A 21,016-nucleotide genomic window follows, 5' to 3' on the forward strand; every position below is an offset into this window, starting at 1 on the left:
TTTATTACATTTCTAAAATATGTCCAGCTTGATGAAAAGTTCCCTGCAGGAGTTTTTAAATCAGCTTATTATATAATCAAACTGGGGCATAACTACATACAGTGACAGGTACTCTGACATATTCATATTCATGTTCCAGGATGGAATAATGCGCTCTGAAGGCGAAATTCATCTGTAGTCTAAACCAAACAACAACCCCCTGAGCCAATCCTTTGCTGCATTCATCTGTCAAAATGCCCTGCTGTATGTTAAATCTTACTCCAATGTACGAGGAAACACAAGATAATTTGTATGTTTGTTGTGTTATTGAATTCACGAGCAAAAAAGCCATTGTGCTAGAAAAATGCAATGGGCCCTAGAAAAATGTTGTCATTTTTTTTTATATGCCATGATTTTGACATGAAATCCACATGGAATTGTGCTGCTTTCATGCAGATTCTGCATTAGATCCTCAGCAAACCTGCGTCCTAAGGCAAGTGTGTCCGATTTTGGTGGGTGGAAATTGGACCAATTTTAATTTGTGTGCATGTCCTTATGACATCTGGATACTTTGCTTGAGTTCGTTCTTTACATCTCAGTGTGATCTGTGTGGCATCCATTTCTTTTCTCAGTGCAAAAATGAAGGAGATCTACTATTTTTTCTTGAATTGCAAGAACCCGAACTTTTGGCAAATTTCTACCCGAAACAGGGTTCTACTGGTTCAGTTCGCTTAACACTAGTCCTGAACTCTGGTGTATAACACAGTCTAAGAGCAATAGAATCCCTGTATAACATTATGACTTTTATGGCTCTTGGACAGTGTTACATAGCAGTTGTAAGGGGCTTGGTTCCAGTTCACAGTCACACTCATATGAACAATGGTGTGCTGGGTACTGCAGTAAATTAGATGCACTTTCCTTCGTTCGGCTGATTACTGAGGGTCCTGAGGATGGGACCCATAATGATCAATGTAATATCCTAGAAAACTCCATCAATAAGTCTCCAATGTCCTTTTTTGTTACCTTGAAATCACTGGGAACCTGAAGTTTCGGAGATGGAATTCCAAGGCAATAATCTATCAGAACCATTGACATTATGGTGAGGAATACCGCAAAGTCACTGATGATTGAACGGACCTACATATAAAGCAGAAGGAGTCAATAAAAAATGTGCAACTTCGTAACTTCCACAATTATACTAAAATAGTCTACATTATAAGTCTTGTTATTTGCATAGCACCAACTTATTCCCCAGCGCTTTCAGGTAATTTATTTATTACCCCCCACCAAGATGGGTACTCATTCTACAGACCTTGGACAGAATGAAGGCTGAGTCAACCTTGAGCCGGCTACCTGAAACTTGCAGGGATTGAACTTGCAACCTTCAGGTTGTGAGCGAGAGCTTAGGACTGCATACTAGCTTGAAAATTATCTGATTATAATATTATACTCCTCTGTTATATGCTTTCACAAGAACATCTAGAGATAGATCGTTGTGTGTGACACGCGATTTGTACCTTTGTTGGAAAATATCTGCTGGTTTTGAATTGTTTCAGGGTTGATGAAAGTGTAACAGTCGAAAAGAATAAGATGATTGACCAGAACAGGACGTCGGGTACATATGGGCCTTCATGTCCACAGGCGCTACCCACAAAAACTCCTTTATATTTCTCGCATGCCTGTAAAAATACAATTGATGTTAACAGACAGTTTCATGCAATGCTCACATATTAATATAACCTTTTAGCCGGATTGCATCACATCATAGTCCTCCCGACTGTTGGTGTCGCTGTAGGCAACGTGGGGACTTAATGGCTCCTAACTGAAGTTACATGGCTGGTTGAATTTCTATCATAATTGGTGAACCCAAATGTGTGGCAAACATATAATTTATGGCTTATATCGCTGGCTTCATCTGTATGCCACTACTATGCAATATTATTGCAGTTCCTATCTGCATTATTGTATATGTATATTGAATGGAAGTTATATGTAGGTGCTACAGTTGTTGACAACATTACTTAGCTATTGTATGACAGTAGTTGAGCGCAGTATGAGAACCTTTTTTGGGTACAGTACAATAGTTTTATTTGAGCACTGTAATACACTACAGTATTATTTAAGCAATACAGGGCAAGAATATATGTGTATGGCTTGGCAGCAATATGTGGGCACTGTTTGACAATTTCACAACTATATGGCAGTATTAGATGGCCACCATATTTGGGTACAGTATAGCACTTATTATTTGAGCCCTTTAACACTTCAATATCACTACAGCACTGTTATTTGGCGATAGTATGGGAATATTATTGTATTTTTAGATTTATAGTACTGCAGTTCTTGTGATTCCTGGGGTCCCAGCAGTCAGACATTAATCACCTATCCTTCAATAATAATTGTATTTGGTAGGAAAACCCCTGCAATTAATAAGCCATTGGTGGTGCACTATGATGCTCTCCATATTCAAGATTAATGTACTGCTTAGACACATTATTGTTCAGTACTTCGTGTCAGTATACACTATACTACCAAAAGTAATTGGACACATGAGCAAGAATCAAAAGTCGTATTTATTTACATATGATAATACTAAGTGGGGCCTCTTTTGGCCCTGATGACATCAGATACTCTGTGGAATACTTCAGATGCACTTTATTTGGCATTTCCCTCCATTCATCCTGCAAATGGCTGGCACGTTCTCTCAAAGAAAATGCATCGGCCAATCTACAGTGGTGCAACGAGTATTGTCAATGGACAATTGAGAATTTTGATTCTTACTCAGAGGTCCAACTATTTTTGGTAGGATAGTGTATGTGAACTAGGATGTTGTTGGAAATACAGAATATCCAACTAAAATGTAGCAAGGTCAAAGCATGAAAAGATTGACATTATTCACCCATATATGACCCTACACCTGACTAACCAACAGCCCCTTTGCCTCCATCTCAAATTTCTAGATATACCCATACCTATTTTATACACAGTTTTAACACAAGTTCATTGGAACTAATTTCTATTTTAAATGTAAACTCCTTTCCGCAGTATTGTACATCCAAAACAAGGGGGGGACCCTGGATTTCCCAAAATTACAGATACGGCTAAATTGATATGCGGATTGTACTCTACCACTAAACGGGAGTTTATGAGAAGCTTAGGAATTGAAAATAAAAATGGTAATATTTCAATACATATCCTGAACAGCTGGAGAAAAAAATATTTTAGAGGAAATATGAGCTTTTGGATACATTTTAGAATAGTCTGACTGAGCCATCTGTCATGCATTAACAGAAATCCTCTTTGTTCTATGATGTTTTTAAGTTGATTTTGTAAAAAACAACAAAACAAAAAAAAACCCACAAAACATTCTATTGGTTTAAGCTCTTTCTGAAAACGGATAGTCATAATGTGATGCATGAGATACTTGTGGATGTTATATCTTATTTCCTGGTTTTATTTGACAGGCGATAATACAGGAAGCCACACAGAATGATAATCTTGTTGGCTTTGACCCCAAATGGAATTTCGAATAAACAACATCTTTTTACAGATTAGTAGATATATTAAATACTTGAAGTAGGATTAAGAGGCAAAGGGCAATGTCATTCCTTAAAACTTCAGCAAAGCTAAAAACCAATGGCAAAAAAAAATAAATAAATAAATAAAACGGTCTTGAAGAAATCTTGAAACAAAAAAGGGATCCATCTATGGGATCTAGGAGGCAGTAGATAAAAGAGTAAGAATAAAGGCTCAATGGCCGACCTTTTAAATGGCTCGATCTGAGCCGTGTAATAAGAGCAGATCAACAAAACTGAAGTACAGGATATTTAAACCCCACATTTCTTTAATTGAATATTAAACCAGTAGTAAAGACACATCAGGGAACAATGAACCCCTTCCTCGGTAATGCTGGACATCGCTGTGGCTTAGTAGGGTGGCTTAGCTATACCTCTATGAATAAAGAAGTCCATGCTCTATTCACAGGGACACAGCTAAACCACCCCACTAAGCGACAGTGATGTACCCAACCAGCATTACTGAGGAAAGGCCATGGCTCTTTAGTGTTTTCTTGACTCCCACTGATCATAGGGAGGGCAATTGGGGCACAAGCCCTGGGCCTCCACTGCCTTGAAGACTTAGGAGGCCTTTACTGTTTACCCTCCTTCAGGACTGATTAGAGATCCTATCCAGTTGAAATGAGAGGTGACCACCAATTCCATATATTTCTGTGATAGTGTGTCAAATGAAGTCCAGATCTATTGGGTAGGATGGGGTCTCTCACCAACATTAATTCAGCCCTGTTATAGCAGTGGAGAAATGTTTTTTTTGCTGTTGTAATTGGGTCTATAAGAAGGAAGGTCCGATTTTCAGTCCACTTCCACAAATGAAATGAACTTGAAAAATTAAAGGGCTTATTTGGGATTTCAAAATTGATGGACCCTTATTAGGCAGCGAATGGGATTAAGCTGTAATACCAGGCACAGCCACTACTAAAAGTATGGAGCTGTGTGAGGTAAATAATGAAGGAGAATGGTGAAATTCTGTGGCTCCTTCAAACTGGTTATTAGTGGGGTTGCTGAGAGTTGGAACAGATCTTTATAGCCTATGCTAAAGATTTAGAAAAATGTAGAAGATTAAAATGACCGTTCAGGCTTCCATATATTTGAATATCAGCAAACGTTTTAAAGAAGTCTTAATGGGGGCATCTATTTTGAGACTCATGTAATAAAAATTATTATTACGTAATGTGTTCTATCATTCAACTTTATCATAATTTTATTAGACTTATATAAATTTTTTGTTGAATGGGACATTATTTAAGTAATGCTTCAGTGTATGCTACTGTCCTATACCTGAAGAAGAATCTATTCCAGGTTTGACATGCGTTGTGGTGTGTTTTGATAACACTAAATGTTACTAACAAAGAAAATTCCTGGCTGATTTTATTGGGACCTGCGCCAGAGAGAGCTTCGTTTGGACTACAGTACCCTAAGGATTGACCATCAAGTTTAAGATAAAGGTAGAGCACCGAGCCATGACTGACTCCTAGGGTGACTTCACATTGTGATGTTTTCTTGTCAGACTGTTTTTGTGGGGTGGTTAGCCATTGCCTTCCCCAGTCATCCTTTTACCCCCCAACAAGCTGGGTACTCATTTTACTGACCTCGGAAGGATAGAAGGCTGAGTCGACCTTGAGCCGGCTACCTGACCCAAGTTGGGATTGAACCTGCAATCTTTAGGTCATGAGCGAGAGCTTAGGACTGCATTTCTGCTGCCTTAACACTCTGCAATCCTTTTATTTTACTTGTAGACACAAATAACATGAAAAATGATGTTCTGCTTTGGTCATATAAGACCACAACATATAGTCTGGATCTACAGTTGGATCTTCAAAATGTTTTTGTTTTTTCTTAATCTTTGCAAAAACATCTGCACTTACACTAACAGTCAGGTTATTCCAGTCTATCTTAGACGTAGTTATATTGGCTTCTTCCCAATATTTCAAAGTCTCATTACTAGGGTTAGTGGGCTCCGCACAACTGCACCTAGAAAAGACACAAAATTCGAGAGAAGATTTTTGGGAGACAGTTTGACATTGGATGCAGTGCTAAAATTCTAACCCTTTCATGTATCTGAATTCGTTTGATCAAACTAAATGTTATATACCGGTAGTAAGAAAACACTAACATACTGCGCTCAACAGAACTCGTAGTAATTTGCTGTATTGTGACATATGCTTGTTTTATTTTGGGTCTCCATTACTCCAGGGCTATTAATTAAACCCATATAATATCAGATGACCTTGTAATCACGCAACATATTTCTCAAAGCAAATGATGAACTACTAATAAGTGCTGTTCTAATTATCATAACTGTAGAAAAAAAATCCTAAATGAGTTTAGATTATGGAAATTTACTAAAGTCTGAATCAAAAAACTGTACATATGTTTCCTTCATACTACTATGGATATGAATGGAGTCTATTTTGTACTGTTTCAGGGTCCTAAGAGTCAAAGTACTATGGTTCTGTTACCCTCAAGCCCATTTGTAGCATTGCTGCTGTAGCTTCCAGGAAGAAATATATCATTATGGACTGAAAAACAGACTAAAATATCCTTTTAAATCAATGATCAGTACCGACGAGAATAGGGAAGCAATAAGGAAAGCAAATTAACCCCCCAAATCTCCTGGGGTAATTTATTAAGGCTGGTGTTTCATTTGCCAGTCTTAATATAAAATGGACTGGAGAACGAAGAGCCAAAATCATCTAGAAGCATACATCTCTTATAAAGTTTGGTGCATCTTTTGCTCTTTGTATGCCAGATATTTATATATATGCCAGCTATGAGCTGACATAGATTTGCGCAATATTCTCCATTAATTTCTATTGTAAATTATAATAGATGTGTTTTGAGGCCCTCCCCCTCCCACTAAGCCCTGCCCACTTTTCCCACCACTTTAGAAAAGTGTTGAAAGTAGTGTAAAAAAGTTGAAAAAATTATTAATTGTTGAACGACTGTGCAATGCACCATTTGCAACTTTTTTTTAACACCATAGTTGTGGAGCAGAGCCCTTAATAAACGACATTTCCCCCATTAAAATCAGCTGTTTTGGGAATGGAACATGGGGTGATTGGCCGTTTGTCCTGGGAACTGTCTTTTGAAAGCGGTGGTCTCAGATTTTACAATCAGTTTAGGTTGGCCATACACTTAAGATAGTTGTCGGCGGAGTGCACATTTAGCTAACAAATACGACTCCTGCCTCCCCTATTCACATGCATGCTCAGCTTGGCTGAGAGTGCATGTGTTCTTAATATGGACAGACTGCTACTGGACATCTGACGGCATCTTATCTCTCTGCAGAACAAACGATCAAGCATATCAGGAGGAGAGTTGGGACATCATCATATACATTAGATGGTCAATCGACCCTACTGTAATTGGCTGGTTCTGACAACATCCATCTATTGTCTATAGCCACCTTTAACTACTCAAGTTAGTCAATATTCACTGAAGATAAGACCTGTTGACTGAACTTTTGAAAAGTTCAAAGTTAGACAGATTCGCCAAATTTCGGCAAAAAGTTCAGTCTAAGTTAGCTCGAACCGAATGTGAACTTCACAAATATTCCTAAAACTAGTGTTTAACACTGTCTAAGACTCATAACAGTTCTTCTCCTCCTCCAGTGTATGGACTACAAAAATAAAGGTGATTATTATGAAAAACAAACGAACACAGGGAGAACATACAACCTCAATGCAGATGTTGTCCTTAGTTAAATTTAAACTTAGAACCCCAACACTGCAAGGAAACAGCGCTAACCACTGAGCCACCATGTTTCTTCTTCGTCTTCCTTCTGCTGCTCCATCTCCGGAGGAGGAGGAAGATGGATGATGACGGAGGAAGAACAAGCATGGTGGCTTAGTGGTTAGCATTGTTACCTTACAGTGTTGGAGTCCTAGGTTCATATCTGACTAAGGAGATCTGCATAAAGTTTGTATATTCTGCAGAAATTCATAGATAATCCAGCACAGAATAAAATATATAATACACAGTGCATACAAGATGGTTGGTTTCCATGTGTACCTTATGGAGAGGACTTTTCTTGTATAGCTGGCTTCTTCCTCCTTACAACTAATAATCCTTTATTTATATAGCTTATTCATTGGAGAGGGAGGAGAAAGCAATTTTAGTGGGTTCAGCCAAAATTTTAGCAAAGTTCGACACAAAACAGGGTTCAACTGTTTCAGTTTGCTCCACACTAGTTGTCAGAGCCTCACCCTTCATAAGCCTAAGTTAGATAATTCCGTATTTTAAAACCCTATTATTGCATTCTGAGTGAATAGTTCAGGTCAACTGTTCAGGATTTTCCGTTTTCAGCCACAGTGGAAATTGGCTTTGGGTGGCTCTGGCCTTTAGAGGAGGGGTCCCCAACTCCAGTCCTCAGGGACCACCAACAGGTCATGTTTTCAGTATATCCTATAGTAAGAACACCTGTGGCAATGTCTGAGGGACCAACCATAATGGCATCACCTGTATAACACTGAGGAAATCCTGAAAACATGACCTGTTGGCGGTCCCTGAGGACTGGAGTTGAGGAACACTGCTTTAGAGGACCTGACTCATGCGCATCCTTCTCATTACAATAAAGGCTGTTTAATGCCTTGTTTTCCTGCAATGTGGTCAGTACTTACCAGCCAATTAGTTTATTATAAGAGGCCCTGCTAACAAAAAGAGATTGCTAAAACGGAATACATTCTTAATGGATAGGAAAACCTTTCGAAGTTTATGGCCAACTTTAGAGGTCATGACTCATGAACAATTGCATGACATGAATATGAAGCATGATTGGTCTTACTTTAGGTTTTTTTTCAATTCAGACTTTAATAAATCTATCCTTTGTCAATGTCGTGTATTGCATTCAGCGAGAACAGGCCAATGATATTTGGGAATACTTAATGATGATCAAGAGAACTAGAGAAATTGACTGACAGTATTATGCTACAGTCTTCTAAACCTCTCCCTCCCTCTGGAATTCATAACTTAGAGGAAAAAGAGACTGTACTTACGAATACTGTGTTAGAAGTTCCAAATTATTATTCATGTTGATTGGATAGTTCTCACCTAGATGAAACAGCTTTTCTAAGGCCTCGTAAATGAAAATGATGCAGATGAGAGCCGCAAACGCTTCCTCAGTAAACCGTGTAATGTAACACACCAAGGAACTTGCATCAGTAGCCACCAGGATAATACAATTAAAAGCCGTCCAGAGACCAATGCTTGCTCTTAGCGAGAGGTACGAAAGCCCATATTCCCTATGGAAGGAAAGAAAGTTGGAATGAGAAACTAAGTGAAGTATATGATAATTACAGACTAATTTATACCAGTAAAAAGAGTTTTATTTCTTACTTGCAGAATTTGAATAAAATTTTTTCAAACACCAGCACCGGTCCTGTGCTTCCTAGAATAGTAAGAGGTTGTCCACCAAACAGGGAATACGCTATCCCCGTCATCGAGGCTCCAAATAAAGATTCGATCGCACTCTATGTAGAGTAGAATGAAGCATATATGGGTTCATTGGTCAACTCAGTAAGCAAAACAATAAAGCATTAGTAAGAATACCATACGCCATAGCTGTATAATGTACAACACCTACTATACGACCTTCAGTTGCCTCTCCGAGAAGACCACCAAATGTGATAACAGGGGACATGCACGCACAGTACAGGAAGAGAAATGAAGCTAAACATTGCAGGCTAAAAGCATCTCTGAAGTCACTCCAGAAGAAAGGAGCTTTCCTCTTGATATCTAGAAACAAGCCTCCAAACAACCTGGAATGAAGAAAGAGTACATAACCGTAAACTGAAAAGTTTTCTAAGAGATTGTCCAGTATTAGAAACATATTGCTGCAACCTTCCTAAAACACCACACCTCTCGTTGGGTTGTGTGTGTCTGGTATGGCAGCTGAGCTCTATTAAACTTAACAAGACAGAGGTGCAATACCAGACACAACCTGTGGACAGGTAGGACAATTCTTGGAAGAAAGCAGTCATATTTTTCTAATATACGACACTTGCTTACAAGTCACATACAAATTGACATTAATAGCAAAGACTAACTATACACTCTTAACAGAAATACATGCCTTAGCAGCCATGCACATTTAATACCTAAAAAAACTGTTTTTTATACTAGCCGCATAGAAATGCATGGTTGTCAGTACATATTTTGATCATAGCATGTGGGCCCATCAGCCACGTCCAGGAGAGCCATATTGGATGGGTACCTAGCTCTAAAAGACACCTTTCTTTGGGCCAAAGGCAATGCAATATATAGAAAAAAAAACAAAAATCAGCACTTTTAAGAAATAAATTAAATTTGATGGTGCACATAATGCATGGCTGCAACAATTACAGTTAACAGCCACAGCGTAGGATCGCTTATTCCCTGAAGTGATGCTAGGCCGTTTTGACATAAAAACACCTTGCATGCGTGGAGAATTCACATGATGGCCTGCCTGAATATCCCGATATCGCGCTTTCCCGTGTAAAGTTAGCCTTAGTCTGTAACTGATCAGTGCTGAACGGGCAAACGCTTGTACATCAGTTTATCACATCTTTCGTGCATATTTAAATAATTCTCATTTTCAGCTGCTTATCTCCCCATGTGAACAGGAGATGTGCTGCAACAGCAATCATTTCTGCGCAGAGCCCAAACCGGCCTGTGTAAAGTGTAGGCAATCGAGTGACTAAGCCTTGATCATAACCAGTGCTTATTTAAATGCCTAGGCTGGCCTGTGTAAATGGGCCCTACACTACTTACCATATCTTTAAAGCGGTTTTCTCAGACTTTTTGGATGACCTATCCTTAGGATAAGTCAACAATATCAGACTGTTGGGGATGCAATACCCAGCAACTCCACCCTTCAACTGTTTGTTGAAAGCTGTCTAAAAGAGAAGCTTTGTTGCAGGAAGCAACCAATCACAGCGCAACTTTTATTTTGACTCAGCAGTACAAGAAATGAAAGCTGCGCTGTGATTGGCTGCTATGGGCAACAGAGACACATTTTATTTCAGACAGTTTTCATAAGAGTGTGGTGCCGGGCTACTTTTCCGTGGCCCACTCTATATAGGATAAAATTCAACCAACCTTCCAGACCTCTGCAGCTCGGGCCCGCTGTGACCTTCGTCTTCTTCTGTCTCCCCTAATGCTGCTGTCCCATTAGGCACACCTGGAGTTTTTCTCTTTTCCTAAATAGAATAGCAAAGTGATTGATTTCATTTCTTGAAGGCCCACTGCAATCCAAGCCAACAGTGTCTGAGGCCGAAGGGCTTCACTTAGCAAAGCTTAGAGCATTGTTTCTAGTTTAGATGATAAAGACAAGAAATTGATGTCTTGGTAAGGAAAGCGACTTTGTTGTGCTCGAATTCTGGGGCAATTAGCATAATGAATATCATCACTGTTCATTTCAAACTGGACTTTTTCAGAATAGCACCAGCTTGTTGTGTTGCAGATAGCTGAAGCTGTTCCTACACATTTCGGATATTGTCCTAATATGTTCTTATGCCAGCCATAAAGCGGATAATGCAATCCTGTGAGTTCTTACCACATTACTGGCTCTGCCATAAAACCATATTCTGCACAGCTATCACGGCCCACCTACTACATTAGAAAAGTCCCTCAATCCTGACAGGTCCACTACTGAGCAGTAAAAGAAGATAGCGGTCATACTCAAATCATATCACATTCACTAATTGTTTTTTTGCACAAAATACCGTATTTTACAGGTCATCACAGTTACCAATTCAATGCTATAATACCATAAAAGAGGTGCTAGCTGCCATCAGTAGGACATCATCCAACAGATCTCAACGGTTTTAAGTGGTTGGACCACCAACAATTTCTGGCAGTCCCACTGAAATGAATGGAATGGTAGTGCGCATACTTGACCGCCACTTCATTTATGCAGAGAGTCTCAAGACCCCTATTCTTGGGATCTGAGGTGCTCCAATAGTCGGGCCCCCACAAATCAGATAGTTATCCCCTAACCGTTAGCTAGGGGATAACTTTATTTAATGGGACAACTCTTTAAAAAAAGCCATATGCTTCACTTCAATTCCATACTGAATTTTTTTCTAGAGTTGACAGTGAACTGTTCGAGCCAGGTTCCACAGTGGTCCAATTTATAGATTTTGAGGTCTCTAATACGGCCCGTATCTATTAGATTAATATTGATGGATATGACTATATAATGTTTCTGGTAGGTTCTCAATTGTCCACTAGATGTTGAATAAAATGAGGATCAGACATGTTGCATTTCAACATGTCAATGCTTTTCTCCACCTCCCCATTGAAATAAGTATTCATGCATGGGAAGGTCATGCATGAAACATAGCTGTCAGCAGAATGTGCCAAGAGATATCTTATGTATAAGGTGGCATTCACATTGGGCATCTTAGCAATGGTTATTTCCGACTGCTGTAGCTTTGTTTTGGTTTTTGAGAATACAGTAATTTTTTTTTTGCATCGACTGATTGGCTGCTAGCATCATACTTGAACTGTCAATCAAGAACTAGGTCAATAGTAAAAACTGGGTATAGGAGTGATCATCTTAGAAAAGCACAAGACATCAGGGGACTAGCTCAACTTCTCTGTCTTATTGAAACCCATTTATAAGGTCTATGTTTTATAGATTATCCCTGGAGGTAAGCTACAGCCCCTCTAGGCGGATTTTATGTTATTCTACCATTACTATCTGTAATACAGAGACTGGTGGGGCATCCGCCATTTTGGCTGCATATGTCATCCATTTTTGTACCACCGTAATACTTTCCAGGCCTTGAGTAGTTAGAATCTAGGTATAAGTTTGAAATAGCAGAGACAAGCCTTTTCATAAGTAGGCTGGTATAACTCACTTGTGATGGGACATTTTTTGGTGGTTCGATGCGGATCGATGGGTCCCATTCCCCAGGAGGAAGAACCGTAACTTGGTCAAGAAATTCATCTATTCCCGCAACCAAATCATTACGATCTTTAGCTTTGTATGCCACATCATGAAATACCTGTTTGGAAAAAATGGAAAGTTCAGCACTTACAATGGGATTGGCTGGGTAACAAAAACTGAAATGCTCAATAACAATGGTGAAAAAGTTTCTGAAGAACACAAAGCCTTTGGAATAATCTTGCACCAATTTTGGGCTTGTAGTGACCACAAATGCAACAAGGATAACATCACATAGAGCAGACTGTGATACTCCAGATGAAATCACCCAAAAACAGCTATTGCCCTAAATCAAATGGGTAAAGGAATCTGCACTGGACCCCTACACAACGCCACATGGAACCAGCGAAAGGTCGCATGTCTTTTTCTCTCCTCTTTTTCCCAAGAGTTGGAAACATAGGGCAACTACCGGTAGCATTGGATCCACTTTTCCAAGGATGAGAAAGTATGATAGTATTAAGCTATGGCCCCCTTTTGATCCTTACTACAGGGCTCATCTCCTGCATCTATGCCCCGATTTAGATCATAGCAAGTTGCCAATGTTTTAAGTTAGAATGAACAAGTAAGGACCCAATCAGATGACTGTATATTCAGATCCATTACAGACAATTAGGCATCTTGCATGAATATTTTTTTTACATGGACGAAAATCGCTGCATGTCCTATTCTTGTCTATTTTCACTGAGGCTAGCACATACATGTGGACTTTGTAAACATCTGGGAGTTTTTGGAGCATGTCCGTTGCAATCAGGTAGTAGGGCTGGGATGACATCACAACATCAGCCTTGACCCACGTGACTACGTCATCAGTGCATGCACTCTGTTATTCGGCACTGTGTGCCGATGAGTACCTTCTTCTGGACACTGCAGAAGGCCCCTGAGGTGTTGTCTTTTGGAAATCCATCAGTAGGCTAACTGTATAAAGTACCTTTCTTCCCATCTCTGCTACATCATCTCCTGTGACGTATGGGCTAATTAGCTGACAGGGAGAAGTTTCCCTTAGCCGGCCAAACAGCCATAATAGAAGTGTATTTATTCCGGACCCGCCATTACATGGGCGCCGGTTATTGTCCTGCCTGAGATGTTTGTGAGGCAGTAAACCGCTGTCAGTAAGTACCTACGGCTGTTTATTCTGTGTGGGGCCTGTACACTTTTATCAAATATTGTGTTATATACAGTACATTGCTCTTTCCTTCTGTAATAATTTTCTTCCTTATCCTCCATCTAGGGACAGATTAGGTTTCTGATGTTGGGCCACCCCTATCGGGGCAATAACCTTGCTTCTAGGCAAAGGGTCTACCACCGCAAAGTTGGTTAAGGATAGTGTTACCATTCCTGTATTTCTTTTACCAATATTGACCCTATCTTGTGTTCCCTGAAATATAATATAGGTCTATTTTGTTCCATGGTGGACATTAATTACGTCTTGGTCTGACGTGTTGGTGACATCTATGAAGGGCGCTGTACTTGTGTCCCGCATGTTGTCCAATGCAAAATGTGCATGAGTTTCTGAGGCACAATACGTCCTAATACTCATTTTTCTTTTTCCCCGAAAAGCTTAGTATATGGCTGCAGAACACAATTCCCGACTTCCACATCAAGTACTGAATAGGATGAGTGGATGAAAGGACCCAGAGTCACAGATAGATTTATCTAGCCTTCTTTATGCGCATTAGTAACAGTTTTCAGCCTCGGTATTTACACCACCATTCTCTAGCGGATTTAGGAATATGCTGCTTCAATGTGCTTGCCATTCATTATTAATGACAGTCATTCTTAACCTATTTACTGCACTGAGCATTATATCTCCAGAGTGAGTCATTCCCTTCCATAAGGGGCTGGTGAAGCGTCAGTGTCTTTCCATATCCTTATGTCCAATCACATTCAAATTCTAGAAGAGGAACTTACACATGAATAGAACATTTCCATATCTACAAAAATGAATTATTCTGACTACTGAGAAACAGCGGAGGATGCTCCACTAAGGGCGACTTTACATGGACGTATTTGAGCAAATTTGCACATATACCACTCAGAGAATAGAACCCATTGATTGACAGGACCTGCTCTATTTTTGTCTGCATTCGTGCAGAGGATGCATAAAACACTGCGCAATTCCGAAAAGAACACACCTGGAACTCATCAGGCTAAATATTTAAATTGGCACATGGTAGTGTCCCATGAGTAAAAAAAAAAAAGCTCTGCATTCGCAAAAAGGACAGTAAAATATGCCGCTAGGCACGCAAAAAGCGTCGTCCATAGCGCAAATATGTTGCACTGAGGCACATGTAATTGTGCATATGCTTGTGATAAGCCGCCCTAAGGCCTCTATCACACAAACATCAGTAGGTAAGTAAAAAAAATTGCATCTAAAATAACCTATGGTTTCCTATGGGTTCTTTCAGCCAAGCCATTTTTTTACGCGCCTAAAATAGGCGTGATTTTTGGATGCCGAGATTTCTCTACATCAAAAGATTGGACTTGCACAACACCGGCAACTCCATAGACTCCTATGGGAGACTATGCAAGCTGTCTGGCAAAGGAAGATTAAGGGAGTCCCCCCCCCCGACCGCGTAGATCAAGGGTGTCCCCCCCCCACCACGGAGATCAAGGGAGTCTCCCCCCCCCCCCACCGCGGAGATCAAGGGAGTCTCCCCCCCCCACCGCGGAGATCAAGGGAGTCCCCCCCCCCACCGCGGAGATCAAGGGAGTCCCTCCCCCCCACCGCGGAGATCAAGGCAGCCCCCCCCCCCACCGCGGAGATCAAGGCAGCCCCCCCCCCACCGCGGAGATCAAGGCAGGCCCCCCCCCCCCGGGGAGATCAAGGCAGTCCCCCCCCCACCGCGGAGATCAAGGCAGTTCCCCCCCCACCGCGGAGATCAAGGCAGCCCCCCCCACCGCGGAGATCAAGGGAGCCCCCCCACCGCGGAGATCAAGGGAGTCCTCCCCCCACCGCGGAGATCAAGGGAGTCCCCCCCCACCGCGGAGATCAAGGGAGTCCCCCCCCCACCGCGGAGATCAAGGGAGTCCCCCCCCCACCGCGGAGATCAAGGGAGTCCCCCACCCACCGCGGAGATCAAGGGAGTCCTCCCCCCACCGCGGAGATCAAGGGAGTCCTCCCCCCACCGCGGAGATCAAGGGAGTCCTCCCCCCACCGCGGAGATCAAGGGAGTCCCCCCCCACCGCGGAGATCAAGGGAGTCCCCCCCCACCGCGGAGATCAAGGGAGTCCCCCCCCCACCGCGGAGATCAAGGGAGTCCCCCACCCACCGTGGAGATCAAGGGAGTCCTCCCCCCACCGCGGAGATCAAGGGAGTCCTCCCCCCACCGCGGAGATCAAGGGAGTCCTCCCCCCACCGTGGAGATCAAGGTAGTCCTCCCCCCACCGCAGAGATCAAAGGAGTCCCCCCCCCACCGCAGAGATCAAAGGAGTCCCCCCCCCACCGCAGAGATCAAGGGAGTCCCCCCCCACCGCAGAGATCAAGGGAGTCCCCCCCCCACCGCAGAGATCAAGGGAGTCCCCCCCCACCGCAGAGATCAAGGGAGTCCTCCCCCCACCGCGAAGATCAAGGGAGTCCCCCCCCCACCGCGGAGATCAAGGGAGTCCCCCCCACCACCGCGGAGATCAAGGGAGTCCCCCCCACTGCAGAGATCAAGGGAGTTCCCCCCCCACCGCAGAGATCAAGGGAGTACCCCCCCCCACCGCAGAGATCAAGGGAGTCCCCCCCCCCCACCGCAGAGATCAAGGGAGTCCCCCCCCCCACCGCAGAGATCAAGGGAGTCCCCCCCCCACCGCAGAGATGAAGGGAGTCCCCCCCCAAACATCAGTAGGTAAGTAAAAAAATTGCATCTAAAATAACCTATGGTTTCCTATGGGTTCTTTCAGCCAAGCCATTTTTTTTACGCGCCTAAAATAGGCGTGATTTTTGGGTGCCGAGATTTCTCTACATCAAAAGATTGGACTTGCACAACACCGGCAACTCCATAGACTTCTATGGGAGACTATGCAAGCTGTCTGGCAAAGGAAGATTAAGGGAGTCCCCCCCCCCCCGACTGCGTAGATCAAGGGAGTCCCCCCCACCACGGAGATCAAGGGAGTCTCCCCCCCCACCGCGGAGATCAAGGGAGTCCCCCCCCACCGCGGAGATCAAGGGAGTCCCCCCCCACCGCGGAGATCAAGGGAGTCCCCCCCCCCACCGCGGAGATCAAGGCAGTCCCCCCCCCCCACCGCGGAGATCAAGGCAGTCCCCCCCCCACCGCGGAGATCAAGGCAGCCCCCCCCCCACCGTGGAGATCAAGGGAGCCCCCCCCACCGCGGAGATCAAGGGAGTCCTCCCCCCACCGCGGAGATCAAGGCAGTCCCCCCCCCCACCGCGGAGATCAAGGCAGTTCCCCCCCCACCGCAGAGATCAAGGCAGCCCCCCCCCCACCGCGGAGATCAAGGGAGCCCCCCCACCGCGGAGATCAAGGGAGTCCTCCCCCCACCGTGGAGATCAAGGGAGTCCCCCCCCCACCGCGGAGATCAAGGGAGTCCCCCCCCCCACCGCGGAGATCAAGGGAGTCCCCCCCCCACCGCGGAGATCAAGGGAGTCCCCCACCCACCGCGGAGATCAAGGGAGTCCTCCCCCCACCGCGGAGATCAAGGGAGTCCTCCCCCCACCGCGGAGATCAAGGGAGTCCTCCCCCCACCGTGGAGATCAAGGGAGTCCTCCCCCCACCGCAGAGATCAAGGGAGTCCTCCCCCCACCGTGGAGATCAAGGGAGTCCTCCCCCCACCGCAGAGATCAAGGGAGTCCCCCCCCCCACCGCGGAGATCAAAGGAGTCCCCCCCCCACCGCAGAGATCAAAGGAGTCCCCCCCCACCGCAGAGATCAAGGGAGTCCCCCCCACCGCAGAGATCAAGGGAGTCCCCCCCCCACCGCAGAGATCAAGGGAGTCCCCCCCCACCGCAGAGATCAAGGGAGTCCTCCCCCCACCGCGAAGATCAAGGGAGTCCCCCCCCCCACCGCGGAGATCAAGGGAGTCCCCCCCACCACCGCGGAGATCAAGGGAGTCCCCCCCACTGCAGAGATCAAGGGAGTTCCCCCCCCACCGCAGAGATCAAGGGAGTACCCCCCCCCCACCGCAGAGATCAAGGGAGTCCCCCCCCCCCACCGCAGAGATCAAGGGAGTCCCCCCCCCCACCGCAGAGATCAAGGGAGTCCCCCCCCCACCGCAGAGATGAAGGGAGTCCCCCCCCAAACATCAGTAGGTAAGTAAAAAAATTGCATCTAAAATAACCTATGGTTTCCTATGGGTTCTTTCAGCCAAGCCATTTTTTTTACGCGCCTAAAATAGGCGTGATTTTTGGGTGCCGAGATTTCTCTACATCAAAAGATTGGACTTGCACAACACCGGCAACTCCATAGACTTCTATGGGAGACTATGCAAGCTGTCTGGCAAAGGAAGATTAAGGGAGTCCCCCCCCCCCCCGACTGCGTAGATCAAGGGAGTCCCCCCCACCACGGAGATCAAGGGAGTCTCCCCCCCCACCGCGGAGATCAAGGGAGTCCCCCCCCACCGCGGAGATCAAGGGAGTCCCCCCCCACCGCGGAGATCAAGGGAGTCCCCCCCCCCCACCGCGGAGATCAAGGCAGTCCCCCCCCCCCCACCGCGGAGATCAAGGCAGTCCCCCCCCCACCGCGGAGATCAAGGCAGCCCCCCCCCCACCGTGGAGATCAAGGGAGCCCCCCCCACCGCGGAGATCAAGGGAGTCCTCCCCCCACCGCGGAGATCAAGGCAGTCCCCCCCCCCACCACGGAGATCAAGGCAGTTCCCCCCCCACCGCAGAGATCAAGGCAGCCCCCCCCCCCACCGCGGAGATCAAGGGAGCCCCCCCACCGCGGAGATCAAGGGAGTCCTCCCCCCACCGTGGAGATCAAGGGAGTCCCCCCCCCACCGCGGAGATCAAGGGAGTCCCCCCCCCACCGCGGAGATCAAGGGAGTCCCCCCCCCACCGCGGAGATCAAGGGAGTCCCCCACCCACCGCGGAGATCAAGGGAGTCCTCCCCCCACCGCGGAGATCAAGGGAGTCCTCCCCCCACCGCGGAGATCAAGGGAGTCCTCCCCCCACCGTGGAGATCAAGGGAGTCCTCCCCCCACCGCAGAGATCAAGGGAGTCCCCCCCCCACCACGGAGATCAAAGGAGTCCCCCCCCCACCGCAGAGATCAAGGGAGTCCCCCCCCCACCGCAGAGATCAAGGGAGTCCCCCCCCACCGCAGAGATCAAGGGAGTCCCCCCCACCGCAGAGATCAAGGGAGTCCTCCCCCCACCGCGGAGATCAAGGGAGTCCCCCCCCCCACCGCGGAGATCAAGGGAGTCCCCCCCACCACCGCAGAGATCAAGGGAGTCCCCCCCACCGCAGAGATCAAGGGAGTTCCCCCCCCACCGCAGAGATCAAGGGAGTCCCCCCCCCCACCGCAGAGATCAAGGGAGTCCCCCCCCCACCGCAGAGATCAAGGGAGATCCCCCCCCCCACCGCAGAGATCAAGGGAGTCCCCCCCCCACCGCAGAGATGAAGGGAGTCCCCCCCCAAACATCAGTAGGTAAGTAAAAAAAATTGCATCTAAAATAACCTATGGTTTCCTATGGGTTCTTTCAGCCAAGCCATTTTTTTTACGCGCCTAAAATAGGCGTGATTTTTGGGTGCCGAGATTTCTCTACATCAAAAGATTGGACTTGCACAACACCGGCAACTCCATAGACTCCTATGGGAGACTATGCAAGCTGTCTGGCAAAGGAAGATTAAGGGAGTCCCCCCCCCCCCCGACCGCGTAGATCAAGGGAGTCCCCCCCACCACGGAGATCAAGGGAGTCTCCCCCCCCACCGCGGAGATCAAGGGAGTCCACCCCCACCGCGGAGATCAAGGGAGTCCCCCCCCCACCGCGGAGATCAAGGAAGTCCCCCCCCCCACCGCGGAGATCAAGACAGGCCCCCCCCCCCCACCGCGGATATCAAGGCAGTCCCCCCCCCACCGCGGAGATCAAGGCAGTCCCCCCCCACCGCGGAGATCAGGGCAGCCCCCCCACCGTGGAGATCAAGGGAGCCCCCCCCCCACCGCGGAGATCAAGGGAGTCCTCCCCCCACCGCGGAGATCAAGGGAGTCCTTCCCCCACCGCGGAGATCAAGGGAGTCCTCCCCCCACCGTGGAGATCAAGGGAGTCCCCCCCCCACCGCAGAGATCAAGGGAGTCCCCCCCCCCCACCGCAGAGATCAAGGGAGTCTCCCCCCCCACCGCAGAGATCAAGGGAGTCCCCCCCCCCACCGCAGAGATCAAGGGAGTCCCCCCCCCACCGCAGAGATCAAGGGAGTCCCCCCCACCGCAGAGATGAAGGGAGTGTCCCCCCCCCACCGCAGAGATGAAGGGAGTCCCCCCCCACCGCAGAGATGAAGGGAGTCCCCCCCCACCGCAGAGATGAAGGGAGTCCCCCCCCACCGCAGAGATGAAGGGAGTCCCCCCCCACCGCAGAGATGAAGGGAGTCCCCCCCACCGCAGAGATGAAGGGAGTCCCCCCCACCGCAGAGATGAAGGGAGTCCCCCCACCGCAGAGATGAAGGGAGTCCCCCCCACCGCAGAGATGAAGGGAGTCCCCCCCACCGCAGAGATGAAGGGAGTCCCCCCCACCGCAGAGATGAAGGGAGTCCCCCCCCACCGCAGAGATGAAGGGAGTCCCCCCCACCGCAGAGATGAAGGGAGTCCCCCCCACCGCAGAGGTGAGAGGGGGGGGGGGGGAGATCGCTTCCACTGTGGGGATTCCCTTCATCTCCACAGGGATGCCCTTCATTGTTCTGGTGGCTGAGGAATTTCGGGGCTGCGGCATCAGTGCACTGCAAGCCACTGCAGCCAGCCATGTAAAGTCCACGGCTATTCTTTGTTCACGCGATTTAGCGCTCCGATAATCACAATTTTTTAGTGCTAAACTGACGCGCATGTGAAAGAGGCCTCAGGCTGGCTTCACATTCAAAATTTGGCAGCTTACTGTATAAAATGCAGAAATATAGGGTAAGGGCTTAAACAGGTGACTGTGTTTGCGGAGCTTTCTATACGCATGAAAATCATGACCTTAAAATGCGCTGAAACAAAGACATTGATTTCAACAGATTCATTCTCACAGGCGTGTTTCTTGCGTACAATTCCTACGTACAGGAAAAGATGGGCCTTGCCCTACCTTACTGTTTTTTTTACTTTTGGACAGTTAAAAAAAAAAAGAAAAAGAGTTGTTCATGCGCAAATCTGTAGTGGCAAGTGTATTTTCGCATGCGGTTTTCTATTTAAGCCCCAAGTCCTATCTTTTCTCGCACGCAGGAAATGTGCACAAGAAACACGCTCATGAGAACCATGGGTTTGATTCATCACGTTTTGCGGGCGCGAGTTTCACGCGTGCAGAAACGTACGCAAAACACGTTAGTCTGTTTAAGCCCTTAAGGTTATTTGAAGATAAATACATAAATTATAATACATATTTTACAGGATTTCATTCATTAGGCAGTAAGCTG

At 46.3% G+C, this 21,016-nt stretch overlaps 1 protein-coding gene across 1 annotated transcript in view; it reads right to left on the reverse strand.

The window, feature by feature from the left end:
- The window catches only part of SLC4A10 (solute carrier family 4 member 10), a 98,601-nt gene that overhangs the window by 29,663 nt on the left and 47,922 nt on the right, over window positions 1-21,016 (reverse strand). The window contains exons 5-12 of the mRNA XM_066575939.1: window positions 12,395-12,541; window positions 10,629-10,729; window positions 9,136-9,310; window positions 8,889-9,022; window positions 8,549-8,794; window positions 5,420-5,525; window positions 1,497-1,658; window positions 1,003-1,116 (exon numbers count right to left, since the gene is read on the reverse strand). Of these exons, the coding sequence (XP_066432036.1) occupies window positions 1,003-1,116; window positions 1,497-1,658; window positions 5,420-5,525; window positions 8,549-8,794; window positions 8,889-9,022; window positions 9,136-9,310; window positions 10,629-10,729; window positions 12,395-12,541 (1,185 nt within the window). The remainder of the gene's footprint in view (window positions 1-1,002; window positions 1,117-1,496; window positions 1,659-5,419; window positions 5,526-8,548; window positions 8,795-8,888; window positions 9,023-9,135; window positions 9,311-10,628; window positions 10,730-12,394; window positions 12,542-21,016) is intronic.

Source organism: Eleutherodactylus coqui, chromosome 8 (assembly GCF_035609145.1).
Source record: "Eleutherodactylus coqui strain aEleCoq1 chromosome 8, aEleCoq1.hap1, whole genome shotgun sequence".
In the NCBI taxonomy this organism is placed as follows: Eukaryota; Metazoa; Chordata; class Amphibia; order Anura; family Eleutherodactylidae; genus Eleutherodactylus; species Eleutherodactylus coqui.